The 13,372-nt window shown below is 40.1% G+C and overlaps 1 protein-coding gene across 7 annotated transcripts in view; it reads left to right on the top strand.

Annotated features, from left to right (window-relative positions):
- The window catches only part of UBR1 (ubiquitin protein ligase E3 component n-recognin 1), a 168,872-nt gene extending 156,808 nt beyond the window's left edge, over window positions 1-12,064 (top strand). For all 7 annotated transcript variants that reach the window (XR_016218058.1, XR_016218057.1, XM_089310167.1 and 4 more), the window contains 4 exons: window positions 412-489; window positions 6,755-6,925; window positions 7,537-7,638; window positions 9,480-12,064. Coding sequence is in view for 5 of the 7 variants with exons in the window: in XM_089310167.1 (XP_089166293.1) it covers window positions 412-489; window positions 6,755-6,925; window positions 7,537-7,638; window positions 9,480-9,621 (493 nt within the window). In the remaining 2 variants the exon portion in view is untranslated. The remainder of the gene's footprint in view (window positions 1-411; window positions 490-6,754; window positions 6,926-7,536; window positions 7,639-9,479) is intronic.
- The last annotated feature ends 1,308 nt before the right edge of the window (window positions 12,065-13,372 follow it).

Below are 13,372 nucleotides of genomic sequence, written 5' to 3'. Positions count from 1 at the left end.
GAATGTAATACATTTCAACCCTAGTATATATATGAAAAAATAGCAGGCTTATGTTCAGAGATTTCTCGAGTATCAGAAAAATTGAGATTTTTAGTTTGACTTGTCTGATTTCAAAAGCTGAGTTCTTAACCACTGCTTTATGTTACCTTTCTAGACAGTATGGAAATCCAGCCAGAGCAGTTTAGTCTTAGGAAATACTGGGTGTTGAGTTTGGGAAGTAGCCAGCTAATGAAAAATTTGGAATTGTAGCCTATGAAATTTGGAATTAATGTAGTCAATGGTAGGAATTAGTTTGGGTTGTAATTATGGATTCTTTGCTTATTTTTAAGATATTCTTCTATCATGTTGGCCAATTTTTGATCTGGGCTTATTGACTCATACATAAAATTGCCTTTTAAATTACATTTCTAGGTACCCTAGAAAAAGAAATAGCTTGATTGAGCTTCCTGATGACTATAGCTGCCTCTTAAATCAAGCTTCTCATTTCAGGTAAGAAGAGAAAGAAAAGAATGTATGTGTGTATATGTATGTGTGGGTGGGTGTTTGCACACCTACATATGTATACATATACATATTTAAATCTTTTTCTGAGCTTGCAATTTGCATACACTACAACTAGTTAACTTTTTCTAAGACAATAACTGAACATCTCTATTGCAGTGATTATCAATCTCTTCTTTAAATTGATGTGAAACATACATAGCATACAGTTAATCATGATAAAGTATACATTTAGTCAATTCACAAATGTTATGTGACAACCATTTTTCTCTAGTTTCACAACATTTTTGTCATCCCAAGCACCTTGTACCGCTAATCCTTCCCTATGTTCTTTGTCTCCTATCCCTTGATAACTAATAATCTACTTTCTTTCTCTCTGGATTTGCCTTTTCTGGATATATAAAAGGCATCCTACAGTAGGTGACGTTTTACATCTGACTTATTTCATTTTGTGGTTTATCTAAATTGTAGTGTATCAGTACTTTCTTCCTTTCTGGGCTAAATAATACTCCACTGTAAGTTTATCCCACAGTGTGTTCCTTTATCCCTTGATGAGCCTTTATATTCTGTCAGCCCCTTCGGACTGTTATGAATCGTGCAGCTATTAACACCGATGCACAGTTCTGCATGGAAGTGTGTTTTCATTTCTTTTGGATATATGCCTAACATGGAATTGCTGGGACACAGGATAATTTTGTTTCACAGTTGGAGGGACCACAGTGGCTGTGCCATTTCAGATTCCTGCTAGCATTGTGTGAAGCCTCCTGTTTTTTCACATCCTTGCCAGACCCTCAGTGAACCACCAGCAAATCTAAACTTACAGTCCCAGTTTTTGGAGGACAAGATCCCTGTGGCCCATGCTGGCATAAACAAGCCACACCAGGAAAACAAGGCATTATCTCCATAGCTGCCTGCAGAGGGCCGGGGACAGAGGCTGGTAGCTGCCGTACAAAGTGCTGAAATTCATGAAATTTGCCAGACCCCCCTTTATCACGCACTCCCATAATGCAGCAAGTGTTCATCTAGACTCAAGAGTTCCAAAATCATTGCTTTAAACAGTTCCTGTCAGTTCAGTGATTGTTTTATTAGAGGGATTGCTTCCTGGATCTCCCTGCACCACCATCAGTTTATTTATTTTTAAGTCTCAACAACTCTTTTCAAAAAAAAAAAAAAATCTTACATAGCAACCCTTTAAACTTGTAACAGCGGAACGGGTAATAGCATTGTGACTCAGGCTTCAGTCTGGATCCTGGAGAGAAGAGTATACTCCCTTGGGCTTTTCTGGCATCATGTTCCCTCCTACATCAGTCAAAAGCAATCTAGGATGGAGGAGGTAGTCTAAAACTGTTAAAAAAAAAAAAAAAAGTATAGTTATACACACAAGCATATAGACTCACCTCTAAGGGTACAGCCTAAGAACTAATCATGGGGCTCCAAACCCATAAGAATCGGTGGTATAAACACCATCTTCAGTGTTACAAAGATCAACTTAACTGTTAAAGGCAACAGACTGGTCTAAGTTTAAAAGAGATGACATAAATAACATCAAATACCCGGTAAAAATAATAGAATTAAAAAGGAAGGAAGGACCAACATGGGAAACAGTCCACACAGGAGACTCCTAGAATGACTTTCACAGTAAATAACACTCTAACCTCAGAATCAACCCATAAGGCTTCCTGGTTGGGCTGAAAGGCCTGCAAGAGCATCTCAGGCATGGAAAGACAAGACTCGGGGGGGAAAAAAAACAACCACCCTACATGGAGGATCTCTGCGAGACCTCAGAGGAAAGGAAGGGTCATCAAAGAAGGAGACACTCTTCTCTGAAGGAAGAGGAGAACATCCACTTTGCTTATGGCCGTGTCCAAATACCGATGGAGTCTGTGGTCACAAAGGGCCTCCATAGCCCTGGCAGCTTACGACAAGAGCCTGGGGTGATCACTGACATCATAAAAAAAGAGTGTTAATTGTTAAAGGAACAACAGTAGTCAATGTGTACTTGCTCCCCATGTAGGACCTCTGTCCCTATTGAATTGCAATATGAGAATGGACTGCAAATTCTCTCCCCAAACTGTACTCTATATATTGTGTGTGGGCGTGGGGGCAAATTGTTGAAGTCTATGATTAGCATAGAGATGGTCCTCTGTATATAAAGTCATACTAAATGATCCATAATGAAGGAGATGGGAGAGGGAATGGGAGGTGGGAAGGGAACGCGGTGGGGGGCATGAGGGAAAGAAACACTGTATTCCTAAAGTTGTATCTATGTAAAAATGCATTCATTAAATAAAAAAAAAATCTAGGGAGCAGGCATAGAGCAGTGGTTGAGAGGCAGATGCCTGTGTACCATATCAGAATGGCTGGAACTGTACCAACTGATATAATATCAGTTCTCCTCCTGCTTTGCACTTCCTACTGGTGCAAATACCCAAACACCCTGGGGGGCAGCAGGTGATGGGTCAAATGGTGGGATCCCTCTCACTCATGGGGAAGATCCAGATTGAGTTTTGGAATTCTGGTGGCCAGACTGTTCTTGGCATTTGGGGAGTGGGCTATCAGATGGGAGAGTGCTTGCCATCTCTCTCTGTTCTCTTCCCCTTCCTCCTTACTCTGCCTCTGCCTCTGTCTCTCTGCCTTTCAAATAAATAAAAAATTTGAAAAAAATGGGGCCAGCCTTGTGGGGTAGCAGGCTAAGCAACCGCCTGAACTCCAGCATGCCATATGAGTGATGGTTAGAGTCCTGGTTGCTCCAGTTCCAGCCCACTCCCTGCTAAAGTACCTGGGAAAGCAATAGATGATGGCCCAAATACTTGTGGCCCTGCCAGATGGAGTTCCAGTCTCCTGACTTCAGCCTGGCACAGCCCTGAATGTTGTGGCAATTTGGGAGTGAACCAGCAGATGGAAAATCAATTCTCTTTCTCCCTCTCTCTCTTCCCCCTGTAACTCTGACTTTCAAATAATTAAATCTTAAAAAGGGGGGGGCAGTCCTGATCATTCTAGTTCTTCAATATCCTGTGATTTTTTTTAAGATTTAGTTTATTTTTATTTGAAAGGCAGAGTTACAGAGAGGGGGGAGAGGAGAGGGAAGGAGAGAGGGAAGGAGGAAGGGAGGGGGAGAGAGAGAGAGAGAGATTTTTCATCTATTGGTTCACTCTCCAAATGGCCACAACAGCCAGAGCTGAGCTGGTCTGAAGCCAGGAGCCAGGAGCCAGGAGCCTCTTTGGGTCTCCCACATGGTTGTAGGGGCCCAAGGGCTTGGGCTATCTTCTGCTGCTTTGCCAGGTGTATCAGCAGGGAGCTGGATCAGAAGTGGGGTGGCTGGGACTTGAACATGTACCCATATTGATGCAGGCAGTGTGAGCAGTGGCTTTACCCACTGCACCATAGTGCTGTCCCCAATATCCCTTGATTTTAAGAAAAAAAATGCAATGGTCTCAGATTTTAAGAAAAAAGCAGTGGCTCTCAAAAAAATTTTTTTAAAGAATTTAGTTATTTATTTGAAAGAGTTAGAGAGAGGCTGTGCCGGCCTGCGGCACAATGAACTGGGTCTTCCTGAAACAGAGAGTGGGAATGCGGGGACAAGGACGCAAAGAATGGAGCCAAGACAAGTCCTGATCAAGGCTCGTTTATTGAATAAATGCAGTAGTATTTAAACATGACCAGTTGTTTACAAGGAGGAGCACAAAAGATTTACATATCAAAACGGCTCTTAAGGTTACAATAAAAACACTTAGGTGATAAATGAAGGTTACAGGTGTGACTGATTATTTGTATCATCTCTTGTGAAAGGTTTTGGTTCCTCCTGCCTCTTCCCGGAATCTCCCCTAGCCTAATTGTCTGTGCCGGGAAGTCTCCATTCATATGTTTAAAGTGTAAACAAAGGGAGTGACTACCTGTGGCTGCCCACAAGAGGCAGAGGCAAAGAGAAGAAGAGAGATCTTGCAATCACTGGTTCACTCCCCAAATTTCTGCAATGGCCAGGGGTGAGCCAAGCCAAAGCTAGGAGCTTCTTCTGGGTCTCCCATGTGGATGCAAGGGCGCAAGGACTTGGGCCATCTTCTGCTGCTTTCCCAGGAACATTAGCAGGGAGCTGGATCCAAAGTGGGGCAGCTGGGACTTGAACCAGCACCAATATGGGATGCCAGTGCTGCAAGCGGTGGCTTTACCCACTGCACCACAGCACCAGCCCCTCAAATTTTGTTTTTTTTTTTTTTTTTAACACTGTTTTTACTGATCAGTTTAACTGGAAAAGGAACTACATGATAGTAAAGACTGTTGAGACACAAATAAGTTACAGAATATTCATTACTAATACTGTATGTACAACACCTGTTACTTTTACAAGAGAAGAGCATAAGCTTAAACATGACTTTATGTGATAAAATAATGTCCTATAAAGTTGAAAATATTGGGGCTGGCTCTGGCACAATGGGTTAAAGCCCCAGCCTGCAGTGCTGGCATTCCATATGGACGCCAGCGTGGGTCCCGGCTGCTCCTCTTCCAATCCAGCTCTCTGCTATGGCATGGGAAAGCAGTGGAGGATGGCCCAAGTCCTTGTGCCTCTGCACCCATGTGGGAGACCTGGAAGAAGCTCCTGGCTCCTGGCTTCGGATCAGCTCAGCTCTATCTCTGGCTCTACCTCTCTCTGTAACTCTTTGAAATAAATAAAATGATTCTTTAGAAAAAAAGTTGAAAATATTTATTTTATTACACTTACCTTGGTCTATTGTCATGTAAGTTATTTGAATAGCATAAATTCAGTGACTACCTATGAGATATCAGTGAATGGAGGAATTTCATTCATATCTGCTTCAGCCATTGGAGTATAAATATTCTTACTTGAATCATAATGCATCAGGTTTTGACAATTATAAAGTAAAACTTCTTTTGATGTATTAATGTATCCTGTACACTCAGATGATATCACATCACTAATCATAAATCAGATTGATAATAGTGACATGAAATTGTAGTTACTTGTAATTACAGGAATCTCAGCAGTTTGAGAATTATAGCCTATTCAAGACTTCATTAATTATCTACTGGTAACTGATTGCTTTAAGCCCTGGAGTCAGGGGGTTTAACTGGCCCAGCAGGGGCTTGAGTAACCCACACTCCATTCTGTTACCAGGTTGAATTGACCTGGATGTTTAAGTTCCCTTGCTAATCAGCCAATTAAAGCAATGGTTGAATCACTTTCCCTTTCAACATTAAAAAAATTAGCCAACTAGAGACTGGTATTGTGGCACAGAGGGTAAAGCTGCTGCTTGCAAGGCCAGCATCTCATATCGGTGTGCTGTTTTGATTCCTGGCTGCTCCACTTCCAATCCAACTTCCTACTAATGAGCCTGGGAAAGCAGCAGAAGATAGCCCAAGTGCTTGGGCCCCTGCTACCCATGTGGGAGACCCGAATGGAGTTCCTGGTTCCTGGCTTCAACCTGACTTGGCAGAGCTGTTTTGGCCATTTGATGAGTGAACCAGTGGATGGAAGATCTCTCTCTGATACTCCATCTCTCTCATTCTGCCTTTAAAATAAATAAATATCTATTTTTTATTTAAATAGCTAGATAATTTCAAAGATTGAAACTGCCTCTAAATTCACTGATTCTCCTACTCTTAGGACTACATTGCTAACACAAAAACCTGATAGAGGTGGGCATTTGGTGCACCAGTTAAAGCAATACTCGAGAAGGCCATATCCCATACTGGAATACCTAGGTTCAAGTTCAGTTCTGCTACCAATTCCAGATTCCTGTTGATGTGCACCTTGAGAGACAACAGGTGATGGCTTAGGTGATTTTATTCCTGCTACCTGTATGGGAGACCTGGATTGGGTTCCTGGCTCCCAATTTTGTCCTGACCCACACCCAGCCATTGCAGGTGTCTGGGGAATGAACTTAATAGAGCTCCTGTCAGTCTGTCCTATTTCTCCTGCTCTGTCTCTCAAATAAATTTTTTTTTTTTCAAAAAAGGATTCCATAAACACGTCTCAATCTTAAGGCATATCTAATAGTCAGACTTTGTAAGAACTATCAGGACACCATATATTTACTAATAGATTTTCTTACTGTGGACAAATCAATTTTTTGTTATATCCTTAGGGAGAAGTACTAAAGAAGAATTATTAAATGTTTCATTGTTTTAAGAGTTTTATTTGCTGGAGAGGAGCAAGTAATGAAAACATGCTTCATTGCTCATTGGATATATGGTGCTTTGTTTTTCCCTCATTCTGAATGTCTCTTTCCCTTTTGAGGTGCCCACGGTCTGCAGATGATGAACGAAAGCACCCAGTCCTCTGTCTTTTCTGTGGGGCCATACTGTGTTCTCAGAACATTTGCTGCCAAGAAATCGTGAATGGGGAAGAGGTTGGAGCTTGCATTTATCATGCACTTCACTGTGGAGCAGGAGTCTGCATCTTCCTTAAGTGAGTCAATATTGCTGATTGCCTTTCCCAAATCCGCTGATCTTTGCTTCTTGACTCAAGAAAAGATAACAATGTTTGCTCCCTTTTTTTAGACAAAACTCAGTTTAGTTTATTTGTCCCTGTTTATATTATCTCTGTACTGATTTCCTAACAGATAATGGCCTTGGCTTTTCTATATGTTAACTGTGATGCAGTGCTTATCATACGCACATATGCATTTAATCATATTTCCTGGTGCAACAGGTTAAGTTACTGCTTAGGACTCCACATCCCGTATTGGAGTGCCTGATATTGAGTCCCATCTCAGTTTAAAGTCTAGCTTTCTGTTAATACATACCCTGGGAGGCAGCAGATGATGGCTCCAGTGCTTGGGTCCCTGCCACCCACATGGGAGATCCAGATGGAGTTCCTGACTCCTGGTCATCAGCCTGGCCCAGCTCCAGCTGTGGCAGGCATTTGGGCAGTGAACTAGTGGGTTAGTGGATGGAAGGTGGCTGTCTCTCTCTCTCTCCCTTTCCCTCTCACTCTTTCTCTCTCTCTTGTTCTGCCTTTCAAGAAAAATAATAACTTTTTAAAAAATTGTATTTCCTTTTGATTGTTTTGCCCTTCAGAATCAGAGAATGCAGAGTGGTCCTGGTTGAAGGTAAAGCCAGAGGCTGTGCCTATCCAGCCCCTTACTTGGATGAATATGGAGAAACAGACCCTGGCCTAAAGTAAGATTTTCTTTTAATAGGAAGTTTCTACCAGTTTTCTTTTATATATTTATAGGTTTTAGTCATGGTATTGTATGTGAATGGTTACAGTTCTTTAAATGCAGAAGCTAATGCTAAATGTGGAATGGTATTTTTAAATAACTGCAAATTGAAAATATTAAATATGATACTATCCTAAATGTAACACAATTGCCAAAAACTGCCTGCCTCTAAATTTTAAAAATAATACTTCTTCCGGCCGGCGCCGTGGCTCAATAGGCTAATCCTCCACCTTGCGGCGCCGGCACACCGGGTTCTAGTCCCGGTCGGGGCGCCGGATTCTGTCCCGGTTGCCCCTCTTCCAGGCCAGCTCTCTGCTATGGCCAGGGAGTGCAGTGGAGGATGGCCCAGGTGCTTGGGCCCTGCACCCCATGGGAGACCAGGAAAAGCACCTGGATCCTGGATCCTGCCATCGGATCAGCGCGGTGCGCCGGCTGCAGCGGCGGCCATTGGAGGGTGAACCAACGGCAAAGGAAGACCTTTCTCTCTGTCTCTCTCTCTCACTGTCCACTCTGCCTGTCAAAAATAAAAAAATAAAAAAAAAAATAATACTTCTCCAAAACTTTAAAGACAACATCCTAATGTTTGAATGTTTTATATTAATCAATCTTTCTTCAGAATTAGAAGATTTGACACTGATATACAAAAGAATTTGTGGTGTCCAGTGAGAGAGTTTGGTTTGGAGTAGACGTTCATAATTTCCATTACAATAACTGAAAGCTTTTATTAGCCAGCTATATGAGGCTTAATGACTTCTGAGCATTAACAAAATATCTATACTTCTTAACTTTTTGTGCCATAATCCAGTTGGGGTTCTACTCATTGCTTATGAGATTGAGGAGACCACTTTAATAGTTGTCCTGAAGTATATATAAATAAAGATTTGATCCCATGACAATAAACTGTCTCTCTTTCCATGTAACTAAAATTTTGTTCTTTTATGGTGGTGTTGAGAATGAACAGGCTCCCTAGATGGGGCCTGAGATCTCTGATCATACAGAAATTTGTTTTTGTTGTGACCACATTTGATCTTTCTTTAGGTTTAGGGAGGAAAAAAAGTAGTTAATGACAGGATAATTTGAGTTGGTCCAGAAAGAGAAACAGTAGCAGAATTGTAAAATTAATTAGGCAATTTCATATTTTCTCCAACCAACTGAGACACTTGAATGCTTCAAAGAATGTGATCTCACTGTTCATTGTTGGCAATGGCCAAGATTTAGTCATTTTTGATGAACTGTTACACAGTGTTGCAAACTGCAACCCTAGAATGGAAGTGATTTTATTTTATTTAAATGTTTGCTAATCACCTGCAAGTTTGTTGTATCATAAAAACAGTTATAACCAAATATTTATGAGTAGCGGAATATAATCTGAGGGCTAAGTGTTAGGCCTCAAACCTAACCTCCAGTATGCAAAGATCATAAATCCAAGCTGGATAAATTTTAAGATCCAAAAAAACAAAACAAAACAGCCAATGAAGTCCCATTCAGGCTAAAAGAGAATAGTGCTGCTTCAAGTTATAAACTGCACTGGCCATTTAAATAAGATCTCATAGTGTCCATAGTGTACTTGACCTGAATTCTGAATAGTATAGGGTAAATTTCTGCCTCATTAAATATATAACCTATCAAGTTCTTAGTGACTAATGGTGAAGGGACACTATCCCCTTTTAAACCTTTTCTTAGTGGTTCTTCCCAGCTCTAGGAACATGTCAAGAATGCAAACTAATTTCGACAATAAGGCCAAGATAGTTATTTGATTCAAATTTGCATGTTTTTGTTTTGTTTTGTTTTCCCCCAAAGGAGAGGCAACCCTCTTCATTTATCTCATGAGCGATATCGGAAGCTCCATTTGGTCTGGCAACAACACTGCATTATAGAAGAGATTGCTAGGAGCCAGGAAACTAATCAGATGTTATTTGGATTCAACTGGCAGTTGCTGTGAGCTCCAATTCTGCCTCAAGACAATCACGAATGACTTCAGTGGGAAGACTGATTGAGAATTACGGAGACCTTTCCAAGGGCTGGGGAAGGATTGGAGGGTTTTTTGCTCCATGTCCAGATTCACGTACATCAATAAAATATTCCTTAATGGAGTATTGCTTTCAATTAGAAAATGTATGCTTCAAGGGAAAGAAGGACATAGATTATCTGTTTTATGTTCTAGAACACTAAAGAAATGCTTGTTCACGCCATGTGTCTGATTCTGCTAATATTTCCAGGAAGCTCATTCCCCTTCATAATCTGTCCGATTTCATTTCATCCACCTAATGAATGAAGTCACATCAAGTAAATTGTGTACAATGTTGTATTGGATAACTTTTCTGCCATTTTGTGTTTGTTGGTTTTTCCCCCAAGTTTAGTCTAGCTGGCACTGGATCACTGACAAGAGTCTAATATCTGTGATAGTCTTCCTTGCAGCTGAAGAGGAAATGCAGAAATCATGCATTACAGTTCATTTGAGAAAGACTTCAAAAATGTAAACCTATTATTTGTGCTTTAAGGAAATACCCCTAATTTCCACCTGCTGACTCCTATATGGACAGATTGTGATTTCAGCCAGTGTAAAACAGTATTTTTCTTCTGTAGACGCCAAGAGGACCTAGGATACTGCTTTCGTTACTCATTCCTGATGAGAAGAGTAGCCTGTAATCCACACCTCTGACTACAAACAGCTTTGTTAAATTCTGAAATTACACTTTCTATTTCCCAGAGGCAGGTTTCTACAGTGATATTTCTTATCTCTTAATCATGGAACTACCCTATCTGACTCGTAGAAACCTAATATGATTCTGATGGAAACTATTTATAGAATGAGAGTAAGAAAATTCTCCCAGTGAATGGATCATGACAATTGTAAATTAAAACTATCAGATTTAAGCCAACTCTGCAACCTTCTGTGTCTTTGTAAAAGACAAATCCTTGATTTGTTCCCTGTGTGCAACCTTCTCATAAATTCTGGTTGTATGACTAGTACAAACAACTTTAAAAAGCCATGTAATCAGTAGTCTGCATCCCATAATAAATGCCCTGTGGTTGAGCCATCTTGTTTATAGATAACCGAAGTCTCCCGACTCTGTGCATAGACTTCTTGGTTTTGGGCTTTAACTTTTTATATCAAGAACTTGTGATACAAAACAAAAGACAGAAGATATATTGAAACCCTCTATTTTAGCTTCTGTTTTCTCTGGGGTAATGTCAGGTGTTTGAAAGATTCAAAGACTGTATCTTATTTTGACTTTGGCTACTACTGTCTTATATGTGTGGAAGTGTTTTGCTAACTGCTTTTTGCTCAGCAAAGGCAAGCAAATAAAAATATATATGCTAAGTGATTCATGCACATTTGGGGCGAGGTATTTTTTTTTTTGGTACTTTTATGTAAAGAAAAGTGAATTTTGTGGTAAGGGCTTGGCAGGAGCCAGTATCGGAATCACAATCATGAATTTTACTTGAATAATTGCTATTCAGAAGATATCAGGAAATATCTACAACTGTAATGAATTTGTAACAATCAACAGGTGAGGATCAGAAAACTCAGTATTCACTTTGTCAGATTTGCCAGTTTAAATGATTTGAACATTTTCCTTTGTTTCTTATATAATTTATCTGATGGATTGTTTGGAAGTCTGACCTAGAATAGACAACAGAAAATGCTGATTTCTGCCCTGATTGGCCCCAGTTTAACAAAATAAACTTTCATTCAAGTTGTTTCATGTTCACTTCATAAATCCTGGAGTTAAGTTCTCAAGCTGCCAGAAGGACTACCTGGCGATGGCCAGCCAGACCTTAGCTGCCAAAGAGCACACTTCTTACTGAGTTCTGCTTATTGGGCTTGATTCAGATCTCCACACTATAGATGAACGTAAGTTTCAACGCTGCCCCAAGCCCGAAGGATTTCTCATTATGTTCAGATGTACCAGTGGTATGCCTTCATCACTGCAAACAATTATGCTTATGAAGTTTACTCACAAACAGCCAAGTCACTTTGTTTTCTTTAGCACAGTAAATGAAGGAACAAGTTCAACAGGATGGCCCCAAAACTGTGTTTCTCAAATGTTTAATGAGGGACTGGCAAGAATTTTAATGATACAGTGAAGAAAAACATATCTGTAAAATTAATTTATTATGTTGGTGTATGGGCTGTGAGTTCATCTTTTAGTGGTCATTTGTCATTTCATAACAACTATGCATTTTGGTTCACTGTGATGATGATCTATATTTAGTGACTGCAACATGTTTATACCACTGATTCAAATTCCATCCATGATGAAGTTATACAAATAATGCATATATTGATATCTTTTATTGCAAAAATGTAAATTTAAAACTTGTATAATGTTCTTGTGCTTTTTGAAATAAAATATATGTGTATATTTAAAAAGAAAAAAGGGACTTCTCATGTTTGGGGATTTGGGTTTGAAGTATAAAAATTTATAACTAGATAAAAGCTATAGTAAAAAATTATGCTTATCAGTTCAGGCAAATTTTTTAGAAGACACAGATGTTTAGTGTAAATGGATGTCCAAAGTTTTTGACCATGCATTCCATCTGTAAATAGTTTTTTAAGCATACATACCAAATATAAGTACATATTTTTTTGTGTTCATATAGTACCATGCTAATACATTAAGTATGATGAAAAACAGCTCAGAGGTGGGCATTTGGCCTGACAGTTAAGACCCAGATTGGGGCACTCACATCCTGTACTGGAGTGCCTGAGTTCATGCCCTGGTTCTGCTTCCATTTTCAGCTCCCAGGAAATGTATGCCCTGAGACACAGCAGGTGATGGCTGAAGTAACTGGGTCCCTGCCACCCACATGGGAGACCTGTACTGAGTTCTCAGCTTCTGCTTCAGCTTGGCCTGCCCTTGGCATTGTGGGCATTTGAGGAGTGAACCAGCAAATAGGAGTTCTCTGTCTCTAGCTCTCCCTCTCTAATAGATAAAAATTAGTAAATACATTTTTTAAAACATAGCTCAAGGAAGGGAGATTAAAAGACCACTTGAAATAGAAACAGATATTTAAGTATCTTCCAAGTGAACCTGTACATCCCTTTGTGTATGCACACTTTATTGTGCAGACAGCTGTCTGGAGCAACACTGCCCGGAAAAGTTCTGCATTTGCATTGCAGGGTAGTAGTCACCATCTTCACATGGCTACTCAGTGCTTGGAATGTGGCTAGTAGAGGACCTGAATTACTGATTTTATTCATTTTAATTAAATGTACAGTCCTAATTGGGTAGTGGCTACCATATGGGCATCATATGGTAGTGTAATCTTTCTCAAACTTGACTGCATTAAAGTCACCTCTAGAGGGTGAGCACGTTCTCAATTCTCACCCTGGATTCTGAATCTGAAGAGAATCAGCGGGATTTCCTTCTGCTCCTGAGCCACGACTCTCCACTTGTATGGAGCTTGCTTCTTTTCAGCTTAGTAATTTTCAGACTAAGTGCCAAAGAAAGGGAAAACATGCCAAACTTGGATAGTTATGTTTTGTTTTGTTTTGAGTTTCTATATAAGCTTTCATTGGTGCCTAGAGTCTAAAAAGAAAAAGTCATTGTTTTAGGACTTTAAAATATTCTAGGAGTAACAACACTCAAGACAGTGAAGCAATGTTTTCTTTGGGAAGAGGATGAAAATGCAGGACACTGGTAGTTGGAAGGGAAATCACTAAGGGTCTTTTCCATACTTAACCT

The sequence above is a fragment of the Oryctolagus cuniculus genome, chromosome 12 (genome assembly GCF_051225735.1).
Source record: "Oryctolagus cuniculus isolate XC-2025 breed Fujian yellow rabbit chromosome 12, ASM5122573v1, whole genome shotgun sequence".
Lineage (NCBI taxonomy): Eukaryota > Metazoa > Chordata > Mammalia > Lagomorpha > Leporidae > Oryctolagus > Oryctolagus cuniculus.
This window is presented reverse-complemented; position numbering and strand designations above follow the sequence as displayed.